Source organism: Rattus norvegicus, chromosome 13 (assembly GCF_036323735.1).
Source record: "Rattus norvegicus strain BN/NHsdMcwi chromosome 13, GRCr8, whole genome shotgun sequence".
In the NCBI taxonomy this organism is placed as follows: Eukaryota; Metazoa; Chordata; class Mammalia; order Rodentia; family Muridae; genus Rattus; species Rattus norvegicus.
This window is the reverse complement of record NC_086031.1, coordinates 43,789,933-43,814,963: the sequence shown is the minus strand read 5'-3', so window position 1 is coordinate 43,814,963 and position 25,031 is coordinate 43,789,933. Positions and strand designations below refer to the sequence as shown.

General features: G+C 37.7%; 1 protein-coding gene across 2 annotated transcripts in view; it reads right to left on the bottom strand.

Moving 5' to 3' along the window:
* The window catches only part of Thsd7b (thrombospondin type 1 domain containing 7B), an 898,652-nt gene that overhangs the window by 404,583 nt on the left and 469,038 nt on the right, over window positions 1-25,031 (bottom strand). For both annotated transcript variants that reach the window (XM_039090425.1, NM_001191669.1), the window contains 2 exons: window positions 5,500-5,691; window positions 3,372-3,606 (listed from right to left, as the gene is read on the bottom strand). In XM_039090425.1, the coding sequence (XP_038946353.1) occupies window positions 3,372-3,606; window positions 5,500-5,691 (427 nt within the window). The remainder of the gene's footprint in view (window positions 1-3,371; window positions 3,607-5,499; window positions 5,692-25,031) is intronic.

The following is a 25,031-nucleotide window of genomic DNA, read 5'->3' as shown; positions in this document are numbered from 1 at the left end:
ACTTTTGGCCTGTAGCAAAACTGGAGGTCATTTATTGAAATAATATTTTAGAGTCTCATATACAAATTTTCAAAAAGTGCATATGACTTTATAAATTATTCTACAAGCTGTTAACATCTGGTAACGTGATTTATTCTACCCACAAAACACCTTTAAACTTATACTCTAGATTCATCTCTGTTGTGATAATGATTCACTGGACCAAAAGAAACTTAGTGGAAGAAATGATCTATTAGATTCTCTCTTCCATATCCATCATTAAGGAATTTGAAGAAGGAACCATGGAGGAACATTCTTCGTTGAATCACTCACCAGTTGATGTTTAGCTAGCTGGACCATACAGCGTACGATCATCTGCTCAGGTAACAGTGCTGTCCAGAGTGGTTTGGATCCTCTACACCAACTAAGAAACCAGGCAAACCCCTACAGACATAGCCACACCCACAGGCCAATCTGATCCGGGAAAAGCATGAATTGAGGTTCCTTTCCTGAGTGACTTTATGTTTTGCCAAGCTGACAGCAATTCTAACTAGGACAGCTAAGATTTGAATGAAGGGATGTGTTCAGTCATCTTTATAATAAACTCTTACTCAAAGTAATTATGAGATATGAGAGGGCAATGTAAGCCATTTAACCTATAGACTAACTTTTCTTGTCCATGTGATATTTTAGTACGTAGCAAAAATTTACTTAGTAGATGTGTGTCTCATTCTCGTGCCCTTTTGCTAAGAAATTGGGGAAAAATTACCTTAACACCAAGTTGATTTTTCCAGCTGTAGTTAAGAACTGAAAACTTATGGAAGAGAAATCAGACTCCCAGCCTGCTATATTTTTTCTTTATAATAACAAGTAAATATTTATTACATGCCCTGGTGGAGTTACCCTATTCTTATGCCATGTCTATTCTCTGAACATAGGATGGGCCTTCTCTCTTTGCTACAAGAATCTGAGCAAGAAATAGAGAGATGAAACTCTCCCAGTAGAGTTCTCGTCTTCTTCCTTATCATCACTTTCATCACTTTAAATATTTCTTGACAATTGACAAATGGGATCTCATAAAACTGCAAAGCTTCTGTAAGGCAAAGGACACTGTGGTTAGGACAAAACGGCAACCAACAGATTGGGAAAAGATCTTTACCAATCCTACAACAGATAGAGGCCTTATATCCAAAATATACAAAGAACTCAAGAAGTTAGACCACAGGGAAACAAATAACCCTATTAAAAAATGGGGCTCAGAGCTAAACAAAGAATTCACAGCTGAGGAATGCCGAATGGCGGAGAAACACCTAAAGAAATGTTCAACATCTTTAGTCATAAGGGAAATGCAAATCAAAACAACCCTGAGATTTCACCTCACACCAGTGAGAATGGCTAAGATCAAAAACTCAGGGGACAACAGATGCTGGCGAGGATGTGGAGAAAGAGGAACACTCCTCCATTGTTGGTGGGATTGCAAACTGGTACAACCATTCTGGAAATCAGTCTGGAGGATCCTCAGAAAATTGGACATTGAACTGCCTGAGGATCCAGCTATACCTCTCTTGGGCATATACCCAAAAGATGCCCCAACATATAAAAAAGACACGTGCTCCACTATGTTCATCTCAGCCTTATTTATAATAGCCAGAAGCTGGAAAGAACCCAGATGCCCTTCAACAGAGGAATGGATACAGAAAATGTGGTACATCTACACAATGGAATATTACTCAGCTATCAAAAACAACGACTTTATGAAATTCGTAGGCAAATGGCTGGCACTGGAAAATATCATCCTGAGTGAGCTAACCCAAACACAGAAAGACATACATGGTATGCACTCACTGATAAGTGGCTAGTAGCCCAAATGCTTGAATTACCCTAAATGCCTAGGACAAATGAAACTCAAGACAGATGATCAAAATGTGAATGGTTCACTCCTTCTTTAAAAGGGGAACAAGAATACCCTTGGCAGGGAAGAGAGAGGCAAAGATTAAAACAGAGACTGAAGGAACACCCATTCAGAGTCTGCCCCACATGTGGCCCATGCATATACAGCCATCCAATTAGACAAGATGGATGAAGCAAAGAAGTGCAGACCGACAGGAGCCGGATGTAGATCGCTCCTGAGAGACACAGCCAGAATACAGCAAATACATAGGCGAATACCAGCAGCAAACCATTGAACTGAGAATAGGACCCCCGTTGAAGGAATCAGAGAAAGAACTGGAAGAGCTTGAAGGGGCTCGAGACCCCAAAAGTACAACAATGCCAAGCAACCAGAGCTTCCAGGGACTAAGCCACTACCTAAAGACTATACATGGACTGACCCTGGACTCTGACCTCATAGGTAGCAATGAATATCCTAGTAAGAGCACCAGTGGAAGGGGAAGCCCTGGGTCCTGCTAAGACTGAACCCCCAGTGAACTAGACTGTTGGGGGGAGGGGGACAATGGGGGAAGGGTGGGGAGGGGAATACCGATAAGAAAGGGGAGTGGGGAGGGGGATGTTTGCCCGGAAACTGGGAAAACGAATAACACTCGAAATGTATATAAGAAATACTCAAGTTAATAATAATAAAAAAAATACTTCTTGACATGTTTTTAAAATCTGTATCCCAGCTCCCATGTCAATATAGCTCTGTTAATTTTAAAAACGTATGTCTTCATTGCAGGGGATAAAGAAAACACACAACTATATTCTACTTATGAACATAGATTAGGCAACCCAAAATTTCTATGGTAAGAGAAATTTGGGTGTCTGAACCATAGTGAGACACTGCCCTTCAAACAACAGACCCTAGCTCCAGGCTGACCTAGTCTCTGTAAGACTTAAGAGCCAAAGATTGAGGCAGTCCTAGAAAACTTGTTTGGTTTCTCAAGTTTACATCAAGTTTGAAGAGATGACTTATGTGTTCATTGACTAATACATATATTATAAGTGCACTTCTGGAGCATACTATTGAATATGCTTATCTTTGAAGTATATCTATTAAACTTAAAAGCTTGAGCAACAAGAACAACAAGGTCTGGAAAGACGACATGATGGTTAAGCGTATGAATTGCTCTTCAAGGCAACCAGTGCTTACTTCCTGGATAGAATAGCCCACAATCACTGTATCCCCAGATCAAGATCTGATGCCTCTTCTAACCTTTGTAGACATCTGCACACAAATGAGTACTCACACACATACACATTCACATGTGAGGACACTCATTCACCCATACATGTACACATAAATATAATTAAATAATAAAGGCATTTTCAAAGAACAGCACATATTCTTGTTACTCTACCACAAACTTAGGTCTGCTAGTTGTTTTATAATCATTTTCTACTAATCATACACAGAAAAACAATCATATGAACTTTCAGTAGAAGGCTGGAGGTACCTTTTGGTCATCACTTGTCCCACATGACTCTTGATACAGAAGACCTTCCGTGTCTGAATGCCAACCCCACATGTTGCTTCTCCATTCCAGCCAATGGACATATTGAGGGCAGTCACAAGAGTATTTTCAGAGCAGGATCCCCAAGCAGATGTCTCCCAGTAGAGCTGTGCACAGGAGTGATCATTGCATAGACGGTACTCTTGGAGTTCCTGACTACCAGGGCAGGGCTTTCCACCTATGAAAATGTTAGTGGAGAAAGCAAACATGAATCGCAATGCTATCATTCTTGCTTTTGTTTCTTCTGCATCTAGGAGACCTAACCTACTTGGTTCTTCTGACTCCCAGACCAGAGATTTATGCCCTGTGCCACAATCTAAGGATAGTGGTATGTTCTAGCCTTCCAATTTTATAGGCAGCAGGTCCATATTCAACCTGGTATAAAATTAATATAGTCTACTGTCCACCTATGAAGCACACATCTGTAAAGTGGACTCCAAATAAATCATCTTTTCCTTTGATATTATTATGTTTGCATAAGTTAATCAGGGAGAGAGACTAGCCCAGAACCTTGGACTGATATATGTCAAATGCACCTTATACAATGTGAAAGAGACATAAAATAGGCCATGATCTTGGAGACACATTATGTCAAACATGCACTATACATAATTCCTTTTCTTAAGGAAGATGTTTTGTTTCTCAGACTGCCATTATTTTTTAGCAAGAGAAGGCATTTAATCAGGGTTTGCTCTTATCATCATTGTGGGAAGCATACCGGATGCAGACAGCCTTGGTGTTGGAAAGGTTGAGGGTTGTACATCCTGATACTCAGGTAGCCAGAACAAAGAGTCACTAGGCCTCTTAAGTTTTTGAAACCTCAAAGCCTATTTTAAGTGACACACTTCCCCACAAAAAGCCATGACTACCCCAACAAGGCCTCATCTCCTAACCCTTCTCAAGTCAGAATGTCATTTTTAATGTACTATTCCCTGTCAAGCATTTTACTGTCATCTGAGAAATCCAGAGACATGGGTTAAAAATCTCAGAAAAGAATGCTCATCTTCAACTCTTTGCCCTGGCAAAGAGACCAGATGGACTTTCACCTTTATACCCCTGGCTAAGTCCGATAACCAAACCTCATTAGTTACCTATCCTCTTCCATTTTTATCCAGTGCAAAAAGGAGTATGTCTCTGAAGTATTGATCTTCCCCAACCCATCACTACAATGTTTTATTCAGAGGGACAAATAGCCCAGATGCATACTCTCCATTTTGTTATTTTTTAATTCTAATTAGTACTAATCTTTTCCTCCCCATTGTAGAAAAATCAAAGCTGGAATATATAAAAGCAGTTTGCACTTTAAAAATAACAAAATTCTCCCTTTACTATGACCCTGGCCCTATTTCTCATGATCACAGTACTGAAATCTTGCTTAAGATGCTGTTCACAGTGGGAGTCTCACTGTCCTGCTGCTCTAATGGAGTCAAAGACTGATGAGGCAGAGGGAGGACATGAAAGGGATAACATGTGTATCTGGGGATGGAGTCCATTGCTGGGAATCATGGGAGTCACTGTTCCTTTAATTTGTTCTGCAGTTACTATCCACATCCTCACAGCACCTTTTACCTTCCTCAAAGCTATTTTTGTGGCTTTCATGTTCCCTTCCTGGCCCTTGGCACTAGGTGTTCTGGAAAAGGAAACCAGGACACAGATCAGTCCCTTACAGATGTTACTGGCACATCTTGGTGGAAAGCCAGGTCTCTTAATTCCTGCTTTGGAACTCTTTGTATTAGATAGATCCAATTATGCTCCCAATTGTACAAGATACCTAAACCTGGATGTTTGACCATACTTTTTTCCCTTCTCTAAGAAGTAGAATGAAAGGAACAGGCAACCCATTAGACTGGGTCATATGAGAGTTTGGACTAAAGCAACCCATGTTGAGAGGTGAACCCAGCATAGACAAAATAGAGGACTTACAGAAAAGAAAGTGTGTGGAAATAAAATGGTTAATGTGCATTTAACGGATGGAGATATAGTCTAAGCCTGTTTACATGCAAGGCAAGAATGTCTCAGTTACTTATTCAATAATGAATTATACCGGTGAAGCAGTAAACCCATTACTCACCTTCTCCAGCCAAAGCTACGATAGAACGTGATCTGGTTTGTTTCCCATCTGAATTTTTATTTGAACAGGACTGGGAGCAGGATGACCATACTGTCCACTCACTCACTACACAGTCCATTCGGCAGGGGATTTCACAAGCCATCCTTTCAGGAGGAGGAGGCACTGGACAGAGACCCCCTGATACTTCTTCTCCTGTAAGGAAACAGAGATAGTCGTTGCTAAGTCATGAAAAGTGAGGCCAGCCCAAGGACCACACTGTTCCATTGCTTTCTCTATAATCCCACTTTATCTTGCTTTAACAGGTGTCCACACTGTGAAGTATAAATATGGAGATCCTGTCAGCTGTCTGTAATGTTTATGTCAAGAAAGATCTGCCAAGAAGTAATGTGAGGTTTCAAAAGCTAGATAGCACAGCCGAATTCTCATTTGTCAGGGACAATGTTGGCTTCTTCTAGAAACAATTTAGCCACGGATGACTGGAGCTAAGTACGACTGACATGTTAATGGTAGACGCATGGAGTAAGTGTTCATTCATCTTCAAAGTGGAAACCAGAGGGCTCCGAAGGTCACAAGTGGTTCTTACTATCATAATCCACATTCCAAATGAGACTTTCACCATCCTAGTTAGCTTTCCAGTGCTGTCTCACAATACTCACTACATAACGCACGTTATCACGTGATCCTGGTCTTCTTTGTGTAAAAGGAATGAATAATCTAACCACAATGGAAAAGGCTGTGGCTGAAATTACAGAATATGTTGACAAAAGTTGAAAGCCACTCTGTGGTCCTTCCTAAGGCATTTGATAATAAATAATCTGATTACCTTCCAAATAAATAATAATTGTACTTAGAACCTGAGTAAAAAACACACCAAATATCAAAAGATTACCAATTTTGCTATTGGCACATGGCCTTTACTCTCCATCTATAAATGACACTTACAGGCCTTTGATATCACACCCTGCTATGATTTTTGTAAGTTTTAAAACAAGGGAGGGTAGGGTTTAACAACGATCCGATGCTAAGACTAATGGAATCATTTCTAAGATACTTTCCATATCTCAAAAGATAACAATGGTTTCTTGAAAAATAAAACACTTCTGGGTTGTTTATCATTATGACAGATTCCTTAGATGTAATAATTTGATTTTTCTCCCTCTGTCCATTCACAGTCTCCTCATACACAGATGACGCAATGAATGAAGGCACCATTTATTATTTGAAATAACAACATAAAATGTGGAATGACAGCTATAGGATACAGACGTTTTGTCTGAGTGACTTTACAGTTTGGAATTTTCCTGTCATGATCAGTCTGACAGGAAAGTAACTGCCAAGGAGAGGAGTAATTATTGAGTAAGTCCTTGGTGAAGACAGTAGGTATATTTTGCATACATTACACATTTATTCCTCTAACCTTAGGTGAAGCTCACTGGGGTCACAGTGCTCTGTTTCAGCTCACGGATATGGAGTCTGAGGGTGAGAATGGAAAACTGGCTCATGGTCATCCAGGGAACAGTTGGGAATCACAGCTAAACCTCCCAATTCCTGAGCTTCCGTCATCCCATTAGCCATGCTATGGCTAATTCCCTGGAGATGGATACTCTTTTCTGAGGAAGTAAATAAAGCAAGCTGACAGCCAGTCTGCCTGAAGGAGAAGACAGTGTGCTGTGAATATCTGCATTCATATTTGTAAATGAGGCCAGCCTCATTGCCCTTGAGGTACAAATAAAATTTTTCAAGCATATTATGAGAAGTAATAGAGACTCCAACAGATAATCAAGCTGAAACCTCAATTCCAATCATTCTCCTTTCAGTCTCAATCTATTTTTCAGGGTGAGTCCACACAGTGTACCCTCCCACTCCGCACACGCAGAGGAAGTCATCTAGGGGCACCTCATTCCCACATGCGGAAGCCAGCAGGTCGGGGGGGGGGGAACAAAAAATAAACCCAACCAACCTACATCTAATCAAAATTTAATTCCCACTCTTGTGAATATGATTAGCATAATTTTAACACAAAGCATTCTAAAATAATGGTTTGCAAAGAACATTTCTGGGAATAAGACATCCTCAGAAATCTTATGAGGAAGTGGAGATGTAGACAGTGCACTGGGAAGTTAACATGGGTTAAACATGCTGTTGGAACTCACTAGTTTCACAGGATACGGGCTATGTGAGTGAACATCAGAAACTTTCAGGGAAATAAATGAGACAGTGGGTTTTTCCTCAGTCGTTCATCAATGGCCACACAGCCTCCTTTTTAAGGAATATCTCTCTACAACAAATAACATCCTTTTTACTATGCTGTAAATGAAACCCTATATCAAAGGATCATAAAATTGGATATTATTTAAGGAGTGGAAACCACGTGCAGGGAAAAAGGATAAAAACCACTGTAAGGATGCTCACAGAGTTCATGTACAAGATGCAGGTGAGCTACAGACCAGTAAAATTAAAGTGAGTCCGAAAATAAGTAGCAGAAATCTGATGCAGACAGAAAAGATGTTGGGATACACCACAGGGAACCTGTTGAAGTTAGTCAGTGTCATGATATGCTTTTAGACAAAGCAGAGATGGGCTGAGATCAATGCCAATGAGGGGAAAAGGTCTCAGGCAAGGGAAGGGGGAACCACTAAAGGCTCAGAGTCAGGAAAATAAAGTAATATGGAAGGCAGACAATGCTGACTATCCCTTGAGGCAAGAGTCACTGACAGAGTTATTGGACAGTAAGTTCTAATGGATAATGAAAACATGTAAATATGTTCTTATTTATCCTCTTTCCTTAAGCTCCCAGTTACTCCACCTTCTCATGACCCAGATTTTACCTTCTCTCTAGGCAACACACACTCACGCCTCTCATCACTGACTTTCGGTTCTCGAACATTCTCTAAAACAGAGCTGCCTCATGAACTGATATACCCATTACTGGTACAGAGCAATAGCAGTATACCGAGCAACATTTTCTTTGCAGGTTAATGCAGGTCTATGAAAAAACAGATGAGAGTAGCTTTAAGGAAACCAAACTGGTAGCCATAAGCAGTTCCTGCAAGCATTATGTGGCTTTTTGTGTAAGAAATCACACTAAAGAAAAGTTACAAAGGGCAGTCTAGTAGCAATGTGACCCAGCTAGTCAGAGGAGTGCTGGAAAGTGAATTGTAGCTACCAGCATTTACCCTCTAAGAAGACCACACTTAACATCCTTTACTTTCTGTCTTCTCATTGTAGTAATGAAATAAGAACATCATCTTTCAAGGAGAGCCCAGGGATGAAGGATTACTTAGACAACACAAATAAAAATAATAAAATAATATAACACATGACAGGCTCATAATAAGAAGGAACCCAACTAGACGCTGTTTGCAAAATGGTACATGCACACACACACACACAAACACACACACACACACACACATACACACACACACACACAGAGAGAGAGAGAGAGAGAGAGAGAGAGAGAGAGAGAGAGGTGCACACACTCACATACATCTGCATGCATGCATACCATCCAATAGACTAAGGGTCTAAATCTCAGCTTTTGTGTTGTAACCATGGAACATTCTACCTTTATGCTTCTTCTGGGTACACACCAACATCTATGTAGGTTCTCATGAATGAAGGAAATATTTATAATCATCAAACCCGTTTTGTTGATACAATGAACTAATAAACCCTTCAAAAATCCCACTCAAGCATCTAATCCTAAAAAACTTGACTCTGCCTAGGCTTATGTGCTTATGTCCCTATGTATGTATCAAGTCATAGATAGAGAAGCATCAAGGTTATCTTGCCTATTTTCTTTTAGATGGATCATGAGATCAACTGCCTCCAGGTATGTGCAGAAAACACAGCAACTTATGGAAGAGAAGCTGACCCATTATTGGTGATTATTCACAAACTCAGATAATTTAATATCCTAATTAAACAGATGTATGTTAAAGCAAAATTGAATTCATTTTCCCTAGAGAATACAAACTTACTTCTGGCCTTCACCAAACTCCTAGAATCAATGCAGAATGAACAAGACAAGATAGTCACTTCTGAGTGGATTTACAAATCTACTGGGATTATGAGATTCTTCTGATATCATCAGCAACAATAAAATATTCAATATGGTGAAATTATATAAAACAAACTATTTTAAGCAAATGATCTCTTATTCTTTGCATTCATAGTGGTACATAACATAAAAAATACTTTTATGGCTTCACACTTAAGGCAAGTTTCCAGTCATCTCACTGCTGTCCCTTCCCTTCACGCCCAGAAACTAAATAAATCATCGAGATCAAACACTGGCTGCTGAATATGTCAATATACTTAAAAATTGTTCTTGTCTATTTTCAGTTCGCTATCATTAAATGACACCACTGACTTACTTTATTTTTAATTATTATTTCGGTACTTGCTAAGTTGCTCAGGCTGGATTGGTTCCCTCTTTCCTCAGGTTCCTTAGTTTCTTAGAGTGCAGATATTCACAACAAAACCTGGATCCAGCATTAGATATTAAATAAGATTTTTTAATTTTTCCAGTTCCAGTATGACTAGCTAATGATAAACTTCAAATAGTTTACAGCACGCTCGTTATGGGCACCAAGCAAGAAACTATTATAAACTGAATACTGGAAGAGTTATCAGAGATTGGATTGGCCTTTTCTATCAGATGAACCCATTTAGCACATACATATGGTCTATTCAAATTCCTTTGTCATGGTTCTTATTACCTACTTTTTATAATAAACAATTAAACAACATAGCACAAAATCTTCAGTTTCCCAACATAGATTACAAACATTCAAAGCAAAAAAAGAAAAGGGAAAAACATAAAATACCCACATAAAATATGCAGTATCATTTGAAACGTAGACAGACATTTGGTTATTAAGTCAACTTTAAGCTCCTTACTCTTCCAGAAATGATGTTCACTGGCTACTTTATTGATATTTCTACTTGTATGCTACTGTACCATCTATAGAAAATATTGAAGCCATTATCAAAAACACTCCACATGTCATAAAACTTTATGACCTACTTAAATCTCAGAAAAGAATGCCAATAAATGCTGATTAAATGCTTGCCAACAGTGGAGTAAGCTATCAGCAGACATTTCAGAACAAATTAAGTGGACTACATCTGTGTTTAATTCCATATTTTAAATCTAAATGTTACCTCCCAAGAAGCAAGTAGCCTGTGGGCCACTTCTAGACCATAATCCTAATCAAATAAAGGCATACTTATATTTCAGTGCAATAAAGTAAGGAGCCAAGACTCAGGGAGAAGCGTAGCTCATTTGCAGCATTGTAATAATGCCATCACTGTGACCACAGCTTCTATTTGTTATGTTAGAAGTTCACATGTGTACCTACTTTACACACACACAGGGGGAAGAATGAAGACCCTTGACGGTGTTATGCTATTAATGATAGTAATAGTAATAATGTCAGTGTCAACAGCCATATGGACATAGCAATAGATCAAAAATTAAAGGGAGCTTATAGTGAGCTAAGCTGGCCATTCCTATAACCAGCAGTGCTGCACTGACTATCCACATTAACATTATTTGCCTAGTTTGCATTATCACTAGGCCCAAAACATAAAGATGATTAAAAACTTCATTTTTAAAAATGTGTACCTCATGTCTAAGCTAAGCCCGTAATTAGATCTGCAAGACGTCATAGGCTATGGTTTTATCCATTCTGAGGTACTGTCTCCTGGTTCTCATTATGGATCGTTTATGACTTAAAGCCACACTTATCTGTTTGTTTCTAGATGTGCATTAGCCAGCAAGGACAAACTACTGGGTATATTGTTATTGACCTGCTCCACACACAACCTGTGCCTTTCTCCTTATATTCTTTCAGCTGAAAAGCAGTCATGGGGAAGGGAGTCTGTGGAATTCATTCTTAGGTCATTGGTTATGCAATTATAGGAGAGACTTGACCTAGCAAAGGAGACTGACTTCATTACCTGGTCCATGTAGCATGGGATGGACAGGACAGTCATTTCAAAAATAGAAAAAGGAAGCTTCTGAAGAGAAAACCAATTGAGAGATAGAAGGGTAAAGCAGAGCCCACTGGGAAAATATAGGTAGTTAACAAAACAGTACAACCTATGATATAAAGGACATCACAAAAAATCATGGGAAACAGAAGGATAGAAGCATGTTCACAAATGAAAAACAATGAAACTCTAATCATTGATATGTAGAGAAGAGAGACTAAAGTAAAAAAATAAATCTAGATGATACCCCAAAAGAAATGCTAAAAAATAGTACCTCAGGAAAGGAATGAGAGTAGATGAACAAAAAATATTTTCAATGTGTTTATGAAGGTCAGAAATAGCTAAAACTTATCTCCAAGACCGACAAGATGCCCCTCTGTAACCTTTCTGCTTGAGCAAAGGACCTGTTGCTTATAATACTATCAAGACAGCAGCCAACACTACATCCAGCCCACAGTGTAATTGGCTGCTCCCACACCCCTAGACCTTAATAAAAGAAAACATATGTACACTTAGTATAGGTCAGCTCCCAGTGTATATAATACATGCATTTCAAATCACAGCAGGAGAGCAGGAGAGCTGCTCTATATGTTAAGGGCCTGCACTGCTCTTGCAGAGGAACGGAAATGTGTTCAGTTCCCAGCATCCAAAGTCAGTGACTCACCATCACGTGTAACTCTAGCTCCAGGGGAGTGTCTTATGACATTGCTGGACTCCTACTCACACACCTGCACACACCCACCTACCACTCCAATGCTATGCTTGCACACATCAATTAAAAGTAACAACAATAAATCTTCAGAGTTCACAAGAGTTCTACAAGACAGTACCTGTGCTCTGCTCAGTTAGCAGATGATAATATCTACTTTTAGTCAGGTTTAATAACTTTGCAAGGACAAATGGAAGTTCAGTAAGAGAGCTGGAGTTTGAGTTTGGAAAGCCAAGCTCTGGAGTTCATGTCTGAGTCAGGACACTCCATTATCTCCCGCGTTCGCTGTTCTGTTGTCTATGCCTTCTCTTTTCTCTCAGGACACCGGCTGTACCTGGCTTCTGGTCTCACAGGCTAAGTCTAGTAGGAGCCCATCACTGTAAGCCCTGCCACATAAAAACGTCATCAAGTTTGAATTATGACGAAAGTAGCTGCCAGAGTCTGGAAACAGACTCTAGGTCCAAGGATCAAACCATGATTGTTCTGTAACATGATGCCCTTGTGCTGAACTGTCTATTTCCTTGGATCTAGTCATACATTGTAGGAGAAAATAAGCATGGTTTGTGTGTGTGTGTGTGTGTGTGTGTGTGTGTGTGTGTGTGTGTTTGTGAAATGTTGACAATTTCACACTGTGACTTCATTAGGCAGAAAATAGGAACTTTTATAATATTAAGAAGTGTTTCATTGAGTTCATAGCTTCCAATGTGGTCAGAGAGAGCAGTTGCCTCTTAAGTGTCATGTAGCACCATGTGGCAAAACCAAATCTTTTTGGGGTTAGTGAAGACTTATTACAAAACCAAATTAAGCTAACCAAACAAATAAAACTCATAGCACATAGGGGTTTGGCGTTCACATCACAGATGGCAAGTGGTTACCAGTTGAACCTGTTTTTGCCACTAAACTCTCTGCTTTTGCTTTTTCCTTTAGCCAATCCTTTAGCCCCATGCTCACATTTCCTTACAGTGCATTCCACAGACACAGTGCATTCCAGCAGAAAAACACTTTCTGTCTTCTCTGTGTCTTCCCAAGGTGATTCTCTCCTGACCCAAGGAACAGCAAAATGTAGGTCATGGCCTATGCTGACCCTCTGAGACCTACAGTCTTCTTCCTTTCTTATGTGAAAGATCTAGTTCCCTGACTTACTTAACCCCCTTTTTCTATTTTATATCGAAGATAAGGGTCAGGATTCCATGTTTCTTTACTGAAAATATTAAATCACAAAAACTCTGAGGTTGAGCCTGGTGTTGTAGCGCACTCCTAAAACTCTAGCAACACAAGCAACTAAGGCAGGAGGATCTTGATTTCAAAGTCAGCAAGGGCTATAAAAGGAGTTCTAGACTATTATGGGATACAGAGTGATGTCCCATCTCAATAAGACAAAAAATACCCCACCATTTCTAAACCTAACAAATGGCTTAACCCAGGGATTATATTGTCCAAAGGGCACAGGAAAACACATGGAATGTCTCATAACTGTTTGCTGTTGAAGCCAAGTTTCTCAATATTTTTTTCTTACAACAGAATGACACAAAAGGAGGAAGAATGAAAGGGTAGATATCCATCCTCTAAACACAGGAAGTCTGTCTTTAAGAATCACTGAATCAGCAATCAGCATTGGAGGGAAGGGAAAAGTGCTGTAATTGTATTTTAATTAAAAAGTTAATTAAAATAGTGCAATATAAAAAGTATTTTATTTTACTTCTCTCTCTCTCTCTCTCTCTCTCTGTGTGTGTGTGTGTGTGTGTGTGTGTGTGTGTGTGTGTGTGTATGTGTGTTTAAAAATTTTGAGGCATGGTCTCATGGAACCCAGGCTAGCCTCAAACTCATTATGTACCTGAAGATAGCCTTGAACTCCTGATTCTCCTCTTTCTACCTGTCAAGTTCTCAGATGGCAAATGTGTAGCATTTAAAGAGGAGGAATGACATCTGGTCAGATTGTCTTTGACACTCACCAAAACGTGACCTTGAAAACTTAAATTTGCTCAGGCCCTGAGCATGAGCAATGAATGCAGAGAGGGACTGAATGTCATCCCTAGTTATATTATCTGGGCTGGTGATAGATCAAAGGGCTAATACAAAAGAATACTTGGAAAATTGCAAACTACGATTTATATATAATGTGACTTTTTATTATGGGTGAAAATGAGAAAAATGGGCATTCCAAGTAGAAAAATGATCCAGGCCAAAGATATTCATTCCAATTTTGTCCTAGGTGGAGAAACTACCAGGAGAATTGCAATTATTTTGAAAACATGAGTAATAGCCAGTTAGCAAGCTGTGCAGAAAGGACTAGACTAGTTCCAATAAAAGGTTTCCCTTTAGGAAGCACTCAGGTTGCCTGGAATTTTTTTTTAATACTGAGAAATCGATACTTTTAAGTTAGGCCAGACAAGTCAATAGAGTAAACTGATACTATGTCAGTGATGAATAATCAGCCCTTCTGTAATTAACTTTCAGGAACATAATTAAGTGCCCATACATGGGAAATGTATCACAATTTAATTGCACAATCAAGAGGTTGTCAATTTCTCTAAATAATACCCATGGCAAAGAGCATTCCCGACCACACCATTGATTGCTTTCCTATGAATAATCTCAAAATGGGAAAATAAAGTCAAAGGGTATGAAGTTCATGAAGATCATTCCAGAATATTCATTATTTATTACCCATAACATTTTAGATTATCACTGATAAATTCACTTTTTGAGTTATATATAGATCTTACATGCTTTATAAAGAGAATCAGCTGGCACAGGTCATGGTATGAACAACTCTGTCAAAACACTTAATACATGTATGCACACAGACACACACATGTGTACACTCACACCACACACACGCGTGCACACAAACACATACACCAGCTCTACTCCCTTCCCTGTCCTAACTCTTGGCTAATTGATCACTTTTCTGTCCCTTTAGTTTTCTTTGTGCCCTGAGAATGTCACACAAATAAAATTATGCAGCCTGCATCCCCAAGGTCCTACTTCTTGTGCTTAGCCAAGTGCACATGGGTTCACCTGCTCTGCCCCCCTATCAATAATTCATCCCCCTGGCTGCTGAGTAGTGCTGGTTGCTTTATGGATGTAGCATATTTTGTTTACCCACTTCCCTGCTGAAAGGCGTTTGGGTTATAGTCTGGTTTCCATGAGTATTCACTGCTGAACAGGTTGCATGAATATGAATTTTTATATCCCATGGGTAAACAATTAAGGAGGGGAAATGCTGAGTATTGGTTCATAAGGGATTGACAAACTGTTTCAAAGCCTTGTGACATTTTGCATGGTAAAGAAGAGGTGGGCAGAAGGTCTAGTTGTTCTTTGCCAACAGCAGCACTTGCTGTATGACCTGATACTTTGTTGTTCTTTTTTATTTCCTTCTTAGGGGCACAGTGATAGCATACCACACTGTAATTCTAACCTGACTTCTCTAACGGCTTATGACTTTAGACATCTTTTCATGTGTTCCCCTTCTATCAGAACCTCTTGGATGGTGGAGTACCTTTGCAATCTGAGTCACAGTTTTAATTGTTTTATACCATTTTGTTATGGAAGTGCTCCATATATTCAAGATACACATCCATTGTTAAATATGATTTGCAAATATATTCTCAGTCTGTGGTATTTCTTTTCATTACTTAACTCTATCTATCTATCTATCTATCTATCTATCTATCTATCTATCTATCTATCAATCTATCTATCTATAACAGATATGGATGTGTGTATGTGTATGTTTGTAGAGGAAGACTTCATAAGTGTTATATCATGTGTATGTTCATATATACAAATGTCTGAACACATAAGGGTTTATGTGAATGTGATGGCCAATGGAATTGGCCTCTGCCTTGATCACTCTAAACAGTGATTTTTGAATCAGGATCTCTTGTTGAACCTAGAGACCCCTCACTTTGAGAAAACAGATAACAAAATAACTCTATGGATCCTTCTGTCACAGTATTCTCAGTGCTAATATCATAGGTGTGTGCCATCAAGCCCAGAGTTGTATGTAGCTTCTGGGATCTGAATTCATGTTTACAAGGCAAGAACTTTAATAATTAAGACATCTTTTAAGACCACTGCAAAATATGGAGACTTTTCAGCTAAAAAAATAATTGAAATGTACATATTAGGAGTTAGAATTTAATAATCTTATATGAAAATTAATCTCTATATTGTTTGGGTAAACAACTAACACTGATATTTACATGTGTTATTAAAGCCTGATTCTTCCACAGCAAAAAAATAAACAACTAAGGATCCAGAATCATAGTTGTTATAGCAAGAGCATGTAGTCAAACTGTTTTTGTTTTTATTGGCATTGTGTAGTGTTCTTTTAATATAGCATACTGTGCCTATATAAAAGACTTGTCTTCTGACACCAGACTTGTACAAGGCCAGTTACATAGTAGGTCTCCATGAATTCTGGTACAGTAAATAGGTAGTAACAGGAAATATATTGATCTATTTCTAGTGTTCTTAAAGTATTGTGTTCATCTCAGCCCCCCTTCAGGTCAACATTGTAACTCAAGTCACCTGACAGGCAATACACTGCAGTGACTCTAGAGTCAGATTCTCTGACATCGAGTCCCTCCTCCCCCATTTATTTGCTGATTCCATTTAACTTCTCTGTGACTCAGCCTTCTTATCTTTCCATGAAGACAGGTTTTGCAGAAAGACTGAGGCATAAGAACGTATTTCATATTCTTATACTCTTCGGTTACAATAAGAATCCAATAATTTGAGATAAACACACACACACATGCTAAGATGGTAGCTTGTTACAACATAATAATAAATAATATGAAATAAAACCCATTAGTAACTTATTGAAATAGCGGAATGTTTTTATTCAATCCATTTACATTGCTAGGCCTCCAGAAAGCTTGACTTTGAATAGAGTACATGAAGAGAAAGATAAGGTTGTCCTTTATGAACTGTTAGAATTGGGGGAGGCATGGGTAAATCTCATGCTTACTGCAGGCCTACCATCTCAGCAATCATAGTATTTACAGATCTGCATTTGTATACCACACACTTAAGAATCTATAATGAATGTGCACAGTTCATTAGCTTCTAAGAGTTCTTCCTTAAAGAACATCACAATAGAGTATACATAAGCCAGCCAGTTTCCCAATTTCAATGACTTTATAATTATTGGATAGTAATGTTTTCTGTTCCCCTTTCAAAAGTGTTCTTGATATTTTTCCTATATTTAAACCCCCAGCTATTAAATAGCTCCTATTCAGTTTTGCAGAACATGACAGGGAACTCACTCACTGCCAAGGAATTACAGCAGAAACTATGGAGGAATACCACTTTTTGACTTCTTACAGATTCATGCCTAGCTAGCTTACTTACACCGCACAGAACAACCTGCCCAAGGAATAGAGCCACCCATAGTGGACTGGGATCTTCTGAATCTATTCACAATCAAGACATTCTTCTACACATTGTTTGTAGGGCAATCTGGTCTTACCCAGTTGAGAATTCTCCTATATCAGGTATGTTAGCTTTGCCAGTTTGCCAGTTAATGATAAGCAGGATGGTAATTCTCTCATAAAAAAATGTTGGGAATTAATGAAAACCTTAAAATAATGAGAGCACAGTGCATTTTCCAGTCTGCTTCATAAGATTATATCAGATACAGATCATAATATCACAAAATGGAGCACACATACATGCGTTAACATTCAGCTTGTTCCATTCTTTGTAAGAACTCAGGTTCAAACAGTATGTAGAGCATCGTGATTTTAAAAGCTTTGGTTTAGCTGTTAATGAAAGAAGACAAATGGAAAAATAACAGCACCAAAGAGAAACTAAGTAGAGGGCAATTGGAAAGTTAAATGGCCAGAGAATAAATATTGAATACGCAATTCTAAAGCCACACATCACAACCAGCAACAGTTGGAAGTCTGCACAAGTGGACATGCTCTCACTCTGAAAGCAATTACACATGGAAGAAGGCTAAAAAATAATCTCTCCTGTAAAATTTTAAGTAGGAGATGTTTGTAGTATCATATTAAAACTGATCATGATGCCCTTCCCAATTAAAAGAATTTTATATTGCAATAGCTCATTTGTCCATCTCCCAAAATTAATCATCACCATCACTGAGTTTGATATAATTAAATTCATCCCGGTCAGTGTCAAACAATTCAGAGAAAAATATATATTAAGTTTAAAATATAAATAAATTATTAATATTTTAAGATATTTCAAAATAAAAGGAGTAAATATAAATAAATGTTTTAAAACTCTCAGCACTCTTCAACATCGCTGACTCTAGTCTTCATGTCATGATAGTGACATTTAATTTAAATGGCATGCTTGAAGGAACAATAAATGAAAAAAACAGACATCTGTAATCTGTAGACTCAGAAATTCTTTTGCACTAAGACCAAAAAGAAGCCTGTTCTTATTTCAGGATTATTTTATTGGATGTCTGTATTACTTAAAAGCTCAAGTCAACATTAACCCTGTGCAGACACTTATTGCGAGCAAGACCCCATTTCACTGGAAACAACTTGGGAACATTAGAAATCTCTCATCTTTTATTTCATTCCAACACACATACTGGCTTAAGGAATAATTTTCTAATTCTTCTAGAACAGTGGTTCTCAACATGTGGATCAGGAACTCTTTTGGGGGCTGGGTCACATATCAGCCTGCATATCAAATATTTTACATGCAATACATAACTGTTGCACAACTGTAGTTATGAAGTAGCAACAAATAATTTTATGGTTGGGGTCACCACAACATGAAGTATATTAAAGGGTCACAGCATTAAGAAGGTTGAGAGCCACAGCTCTAGGATAAGCTAGTCGGTACTCACCTCATTATTTGTGCATAGATATTTACTTTCAGAAATGGAACCAACATCTGGCCAAACATGAAAGTCACACAGCATATAAAATTACTATAGCATTTGCCCTGACAGAAGAGGAAGTGTATTATGCACACTTCAAAATCATTGGTGCCTAGAGCAGCACCAGACTTATAAGTATTTAATAAAAACTAACTGAATCAAACCTCAGTATGATCAAGTTATGAAGATGATTCTGAATCTAAGATATTTCTTTGGGCATGCAGAAAACAAGTCCAAACAGAAAAAATGTTAAGTGTGTAAATTTACCTACATCTGTGTATCTTAGTACTACCTTGAATCGCTAAACTTTTAAGGCAAGCAATCCCGAGTTTTTAAGTCTAGATTGTCCATATAATTTTGTGTCTTTTGACAAATTATGTCCTTTTTCCTAATTGCTGCCTTGATCATTGAAATTGGCAAATGATGATTATATCACTGGACTTAGGTGATGATTCAATGAGGAAAGATTAAGGTAGAACTTAGCAAATATTCCATATGCTTTAGTGGTGATAATGGTGGTGATGATGGGAATATGTCTACCAACCTTCTCTATAGCCTTTAGATTTCACATAAGTTTATCTCAAATGCAATTTAGACTGTGAAAATACTTCTTACATTAAGGTTAGGAAGGAGGCTAGGAAATGATTGGCATAGCAATAGACATGTGTGCAAAACTTGCTGAAGCACCGTATGATTTGACAGTGTGCCAGCTTTGGATGCTTGGTTTGCTAGTTCTGGATTCTAATTTTTTTGCGATAGTGTTCCACGGACGTACATTTTCTCTAAGGCAAGGCAGAGAGAAAATACTGGATGGCCGAAAGGCTTTGTTTAAAGGACATATTTTCAACAAGGGCTCTTATTTAAATAATCAAAGATGACTAAAGATGGCAAGAGAGAAAATGGCCACATTTCCACAGGTGTTTAATTCCCACTATGTACATCTCTGGGAAACGACTAGTAGAGAACTGCCCATGGGTGACCTGTGGGAAAAACAGAGAGGTAGTGAGCGGAACACTCATGCAAATTAGAACCCTGATGTTGGCACCAGGCCTTTTCTGTGCTAGTCTGTGAATCTCAGCCAACTTTAGAAACTTCACAATCTATTAAAGCTTAACTATTAGCCCATTTTGAGCATGAAGCCAAAGCTAAGCTAACTCAAAAATCTTGCTGCCATGCCAGGCCCATCTACCACCATCTGGGCATCATGGGGTAACCGTGTCCAACTCACAAATAATTGTGCACAGTTTACTGCCAGGTTACAAGTGAAGGTCCCATAATTTTGTATCTGTGAAATTTCTAGCAAAGTGGAAAGGGAAATCTGCTTAGTTTCTCTCATTTATTGCTTTTCCTAAAATCTCAAGTCTGTCAAGAATCATTTTGGTTCATTCTTCCAAACTGATATGTATAAATGGAAATGGGAAAAGTCCCAAAATAAAAAAATAAGCCCCAAAGTTAGAAAAAGCAATATTGTTTCTCTCACGTAAGAAACATTCTCCAGTTTGCTTCACTATTCAGCTATTATAATGGAAGGAAACTCCTTGCCGACTGCTTTCGGCGGAATTTTTTATAACAATGTGTGTAAAGAAATAAGTATGTAAACAGAGGAAAATATTAAAACTTTCAATGTTAATCTATATTTTAAAACCCCAGCCTATCTTGACAAACTTTCAAATACAGAATGCATGAAGTTCATAAAATATATATGAGTGTGATTATATTACGGTTTCTAATTTACTTTCCCCCCCTCACAAAATTCTGCCTTTGAATTCTTATTTATTATGGCTTTTATTCAATTGAGTACTCAGGCAGAAAATACAATAAAGCTTTGCTAATTTCATAAAATATTGAAACATTGACACTGCAAATAGAATTTCACTGTCTTTATGCACTTCTGGGTCTATCTCACAGGGTAATCTAAAAACCTATTTAAAGAATGCATAATTTCCTAGGCCTCTATTCAGAAAAAATTGCCTTTACTATCTTATAAAAGAAATATGCAAAATTTGAAAATACCATTTCTAGTTACTCACAAGTAGTCAAACTTTAGTTTGTGGAGATTAAGAAATCAAAGTAGAAAATGAATGCTGCTAACATCTTGACATCAACCTCAAAACTGTATCTCCTGTCCTCCTGCAAGCTCTATATGGTTCACAAAGTCCCTTCAACAGATAAAGGCTACTTCTGGATAACTATTATTATAGATAAATATTTTGAAAGAATTACTTAGAGTGCTTACATCTGAAATTGATAGGTCCCCTTACAGTGGGGAAGAAATTGAGAATCTGTGAGTATGCTTCTCTCTGGCAAACATATACATTGCAAATTCAACCAAGTCTGTAAAAAGACTCTTGTAGGTGATGAGTGGGTATTAAAAAAAATAACCTGCAGTTCAAAAGCCCTTGTGGAAGGCTCAGTAAAGAACCACATGGTCTGCAGTATTAAGCTTTGGTGATAAGATTTGACTGTCCAACACTGTGATGTTGTTTGGGGTAATAATCTATAGGGTTTATCTTTCTCATGAGCTACCTCTTTCTCTAGAAGCTTGATTAGCTCACTTTAAGAACTGATTTGTCCTATTTTTAGCTTGGCTTTTATTAGCATGCATGAGAAAATTTATGTAAAAATGTCCACGTCTTTTTACTCTTGATCCAAGTTGTGATTTTTGATTCATGTATTTATTGAAAAGCATCCTAGAGACACTCATATGAGTTTATACTCTTTTTATAAGCATTTTATTATTGAAATTTTCATACATACAGATAATATGATCTAGTCAAATCCATATACCATTCCCTGTTCCAAATTTTTTATCTCCCCTCACCACTTTCTCTCTCAACTCTAGGATTTTTTTTAAGCACAATGAATGATATCACTTAATGTTGACTATACGTGCAGTGGTGTGGAACCATGTCCCTAGGAAAAATGACTATCCCTACTCCAGCAGTAGTCAACTGACACTAGCCTATGAAGCTAGAGTAAGACTTTATGAGCCCCTCCCCAACCCATGCTGCGATCTTTGGCTGGCTTGATCTTGTGCAAGTCTTTGGCATATAGGTGACAGTTTCTATAGGTCCATGTGAGCAAGAGTGGTGTCATATCTGTCACATACTCTTTCCCTACAGACTTTTACTCTCTCTTGCTTTTAAACTATTTTTCCCTTTTTCTAAGAGAGATTTGTGGGAAGAGGAGATGAGATAGATGTACCATTCAAACCTGAAAACTCCAATTTCTCATTTTCTACATAATCATCATCTAGGGAATAAAGAAGATTCTCTAATAAGGGTTGAGAGACACTATGGGTATAAAGGTATGAATGTATGGAGTAGTTTGTTGATACAGTGTCTATTTAGGAGAATATTAGCAGTATGTTCATTCAGAGTCTATGACATAGCCAGCTAGCATCAGGTTTTGGTCTTAGTTAATCATATCAGGTATAGAGTCTGCCTTGTAGAGTAGGCTTTCAATTCAACAAGGAAGCGGTTGGTGGCTTCCATCACATGGATGACACACTACACTGTGCATGGTCTGTCAGGTAGTCACAGCTGTAGCTTGCAGGGTTCAGCCAGGTAAGAAGATTGATTGATTTTGATTCCAAAAGCATCATATCATCTTCTTGCACTGCGGAAGCTAACTAGCGAGGACAAAGTTTCAAGGTAGATACTATCTTGATTTCTCCATATCTCTATGGAATCAGTATGACATAAGTACATAGTTTCTTTGACAATAGGGTCTTTTCAGCAAATTCTGGAGTATAAGTGATAGAAATAGCAATAGGGTATAATATTTATGGGACCCTGTTGACCAATAATTTGAAAAAGAGGTAACCCATGCTTGTCACTGAAATAATAATTTGATTGCCAGTGGTGTTTGGAAAGGGCGTTATCTAAGTGTTGTGGGGTAACTCCTTGTGTGTGTGTGTGTGTGTGTGTGTGTGTGTGTGTGTGTGCGCACGCACGCGTATGTGTTAGTTATCCCACCCAGTACCTTCAGTTAAATCTGATATATAAAATCTGACATCAGCAAACTCAAACTCTAAACTTGAACCAGAGGTTATATAGAAGGGAAAACCTGGTGTAAGTATGTAAAATTGCATAGTGGCAATGCTAAATTTTTATTTACAAAAAAGAAAAATAACACACACATACCATTCAAAATATTCTGCATAGTGATATTTGCTAGATTCAGAACCCCCAACTTATATAAATATTTAGCCTATTGATTCATATACATCAGGGTAACTGGACAAAAACAAACAGAACTTAGGGTTCTTGGGCTTGGGATAGTTTGTGTCTACTAAATAATTATTTAACTAAGGTACTATGTGAGTTTGGGCAAATTAATATGTCCAACAATCCTGGTTTACTTTGTTTTAAATTTAGTTCTGTGCTTTTGAATTTTTCCCTTTCATTTGAAAAGGAGATGAAGTGTGTGTGTGTGTGTGTGTGTGTGTGTGTGTGTGTGTGTGTGTAGTCTTAAGATTTTTAAGATATAATCTTTTTAAATTTTTCCACACACTTAATTCTATAAAGAATGTTAAATAATTGCCATGCCAAAACTGATACTATTAACAGAATTAGAATCTATAATTTTAAAGTATTAAAAGTTTCAATCAATATGTATATTCTAAAAGTCTTAAGTACAGAGAATATGGAATGACATTTTTGAGAGATTAATGGAACGGTTGCGGTGTGCCAGCTGGGTCATCCAGGAATTGGTTCTGGGGCCATTTCTATTAGGTTATCACTAGTGGTTATGGTCTCCTTTGATGTAAATGAATATTGGCTAAAATTTTAAGGGCCAAGGTCAAATTTTAGATGTGTTCTTTGATATGCGTCAGCAGCAGCCAGCTGTGAGAATGCTGAAAAAGAACAGTGAAACTCTCTGCTTCGCTACTTACATATTCCTTAGTATCAGTAAATAATTATATATCACATACAAGTAGACTTGATGGCCTGCTTATATATAAATTTGTCTATCATATTTCCTAACACTAAATATATCATATTATATTTTATATTATATAATCAACTATTAACATATATGAAAATTTGTTACTGTGTTGAATATCTTATATGTTTTATAGATTAATGTATAGTTGAAACAAATAAAAACTATGCCATATGTGTTACAATATATGCTATTTTATAGTATAGTACATCATCAACACAATAATGTATAGAGTTAATATATATAAACATATATTAAATATCTACAGTATATACACAGACTAGCATATATATTTACTCTATACACAATACATATGATCATTTTCTAATAGTATAATGTTCAAATTGGAGAAAAGTGATAGTGATATATAAGAAAGGAATATGGAAGATATGTTATTTCATATCCATATCAATCTATCATCTACCTACCTACCTACCTATCAATCATCTATAAGTAAAATATCTCCTCAGAAAATATAGTACCATAAAATATGGAGGTCAAAGAATGCACACCTGAATGATCCAAGTTTGTTAATATTCCTTGGTGCATTTTAAATGGCTTCATAGTCTCTTTCAAATCTAGGCTTTCAAAAATACAACACATCTAATATATTTCTCTGTCGTGTTGCTTAGCACAGAGCTGAGATTATAAATTGTAACATGAGCTCTGTGAGCTCAGAGTGAAGCTTGAACCTTATGGCTGTCCTTGAACTTTAATTGAGCTTTGGGTATCCAGGGAAGGACTCTTCTTCACATTTAGACCGCTCGACCATGGTTTCATATCTACTCTTCTTCCCCAGCTTGACTCTATCCTGCCTTGGTTTTGTCCCTGAAGCTATCCTCAAGTCTGAGCAACTTCCTACATATTAAACAAGCTCACTCCTCAGCTCAAATGATACATATTCATGGTTGACTAAGAGCTGCCTTAAGCAATGAAGTTTATGAACAGGATAAAAATGATATTTTTTTGTAGACTAAAGAAAATGCCAGGTTAGAGATGAAACCT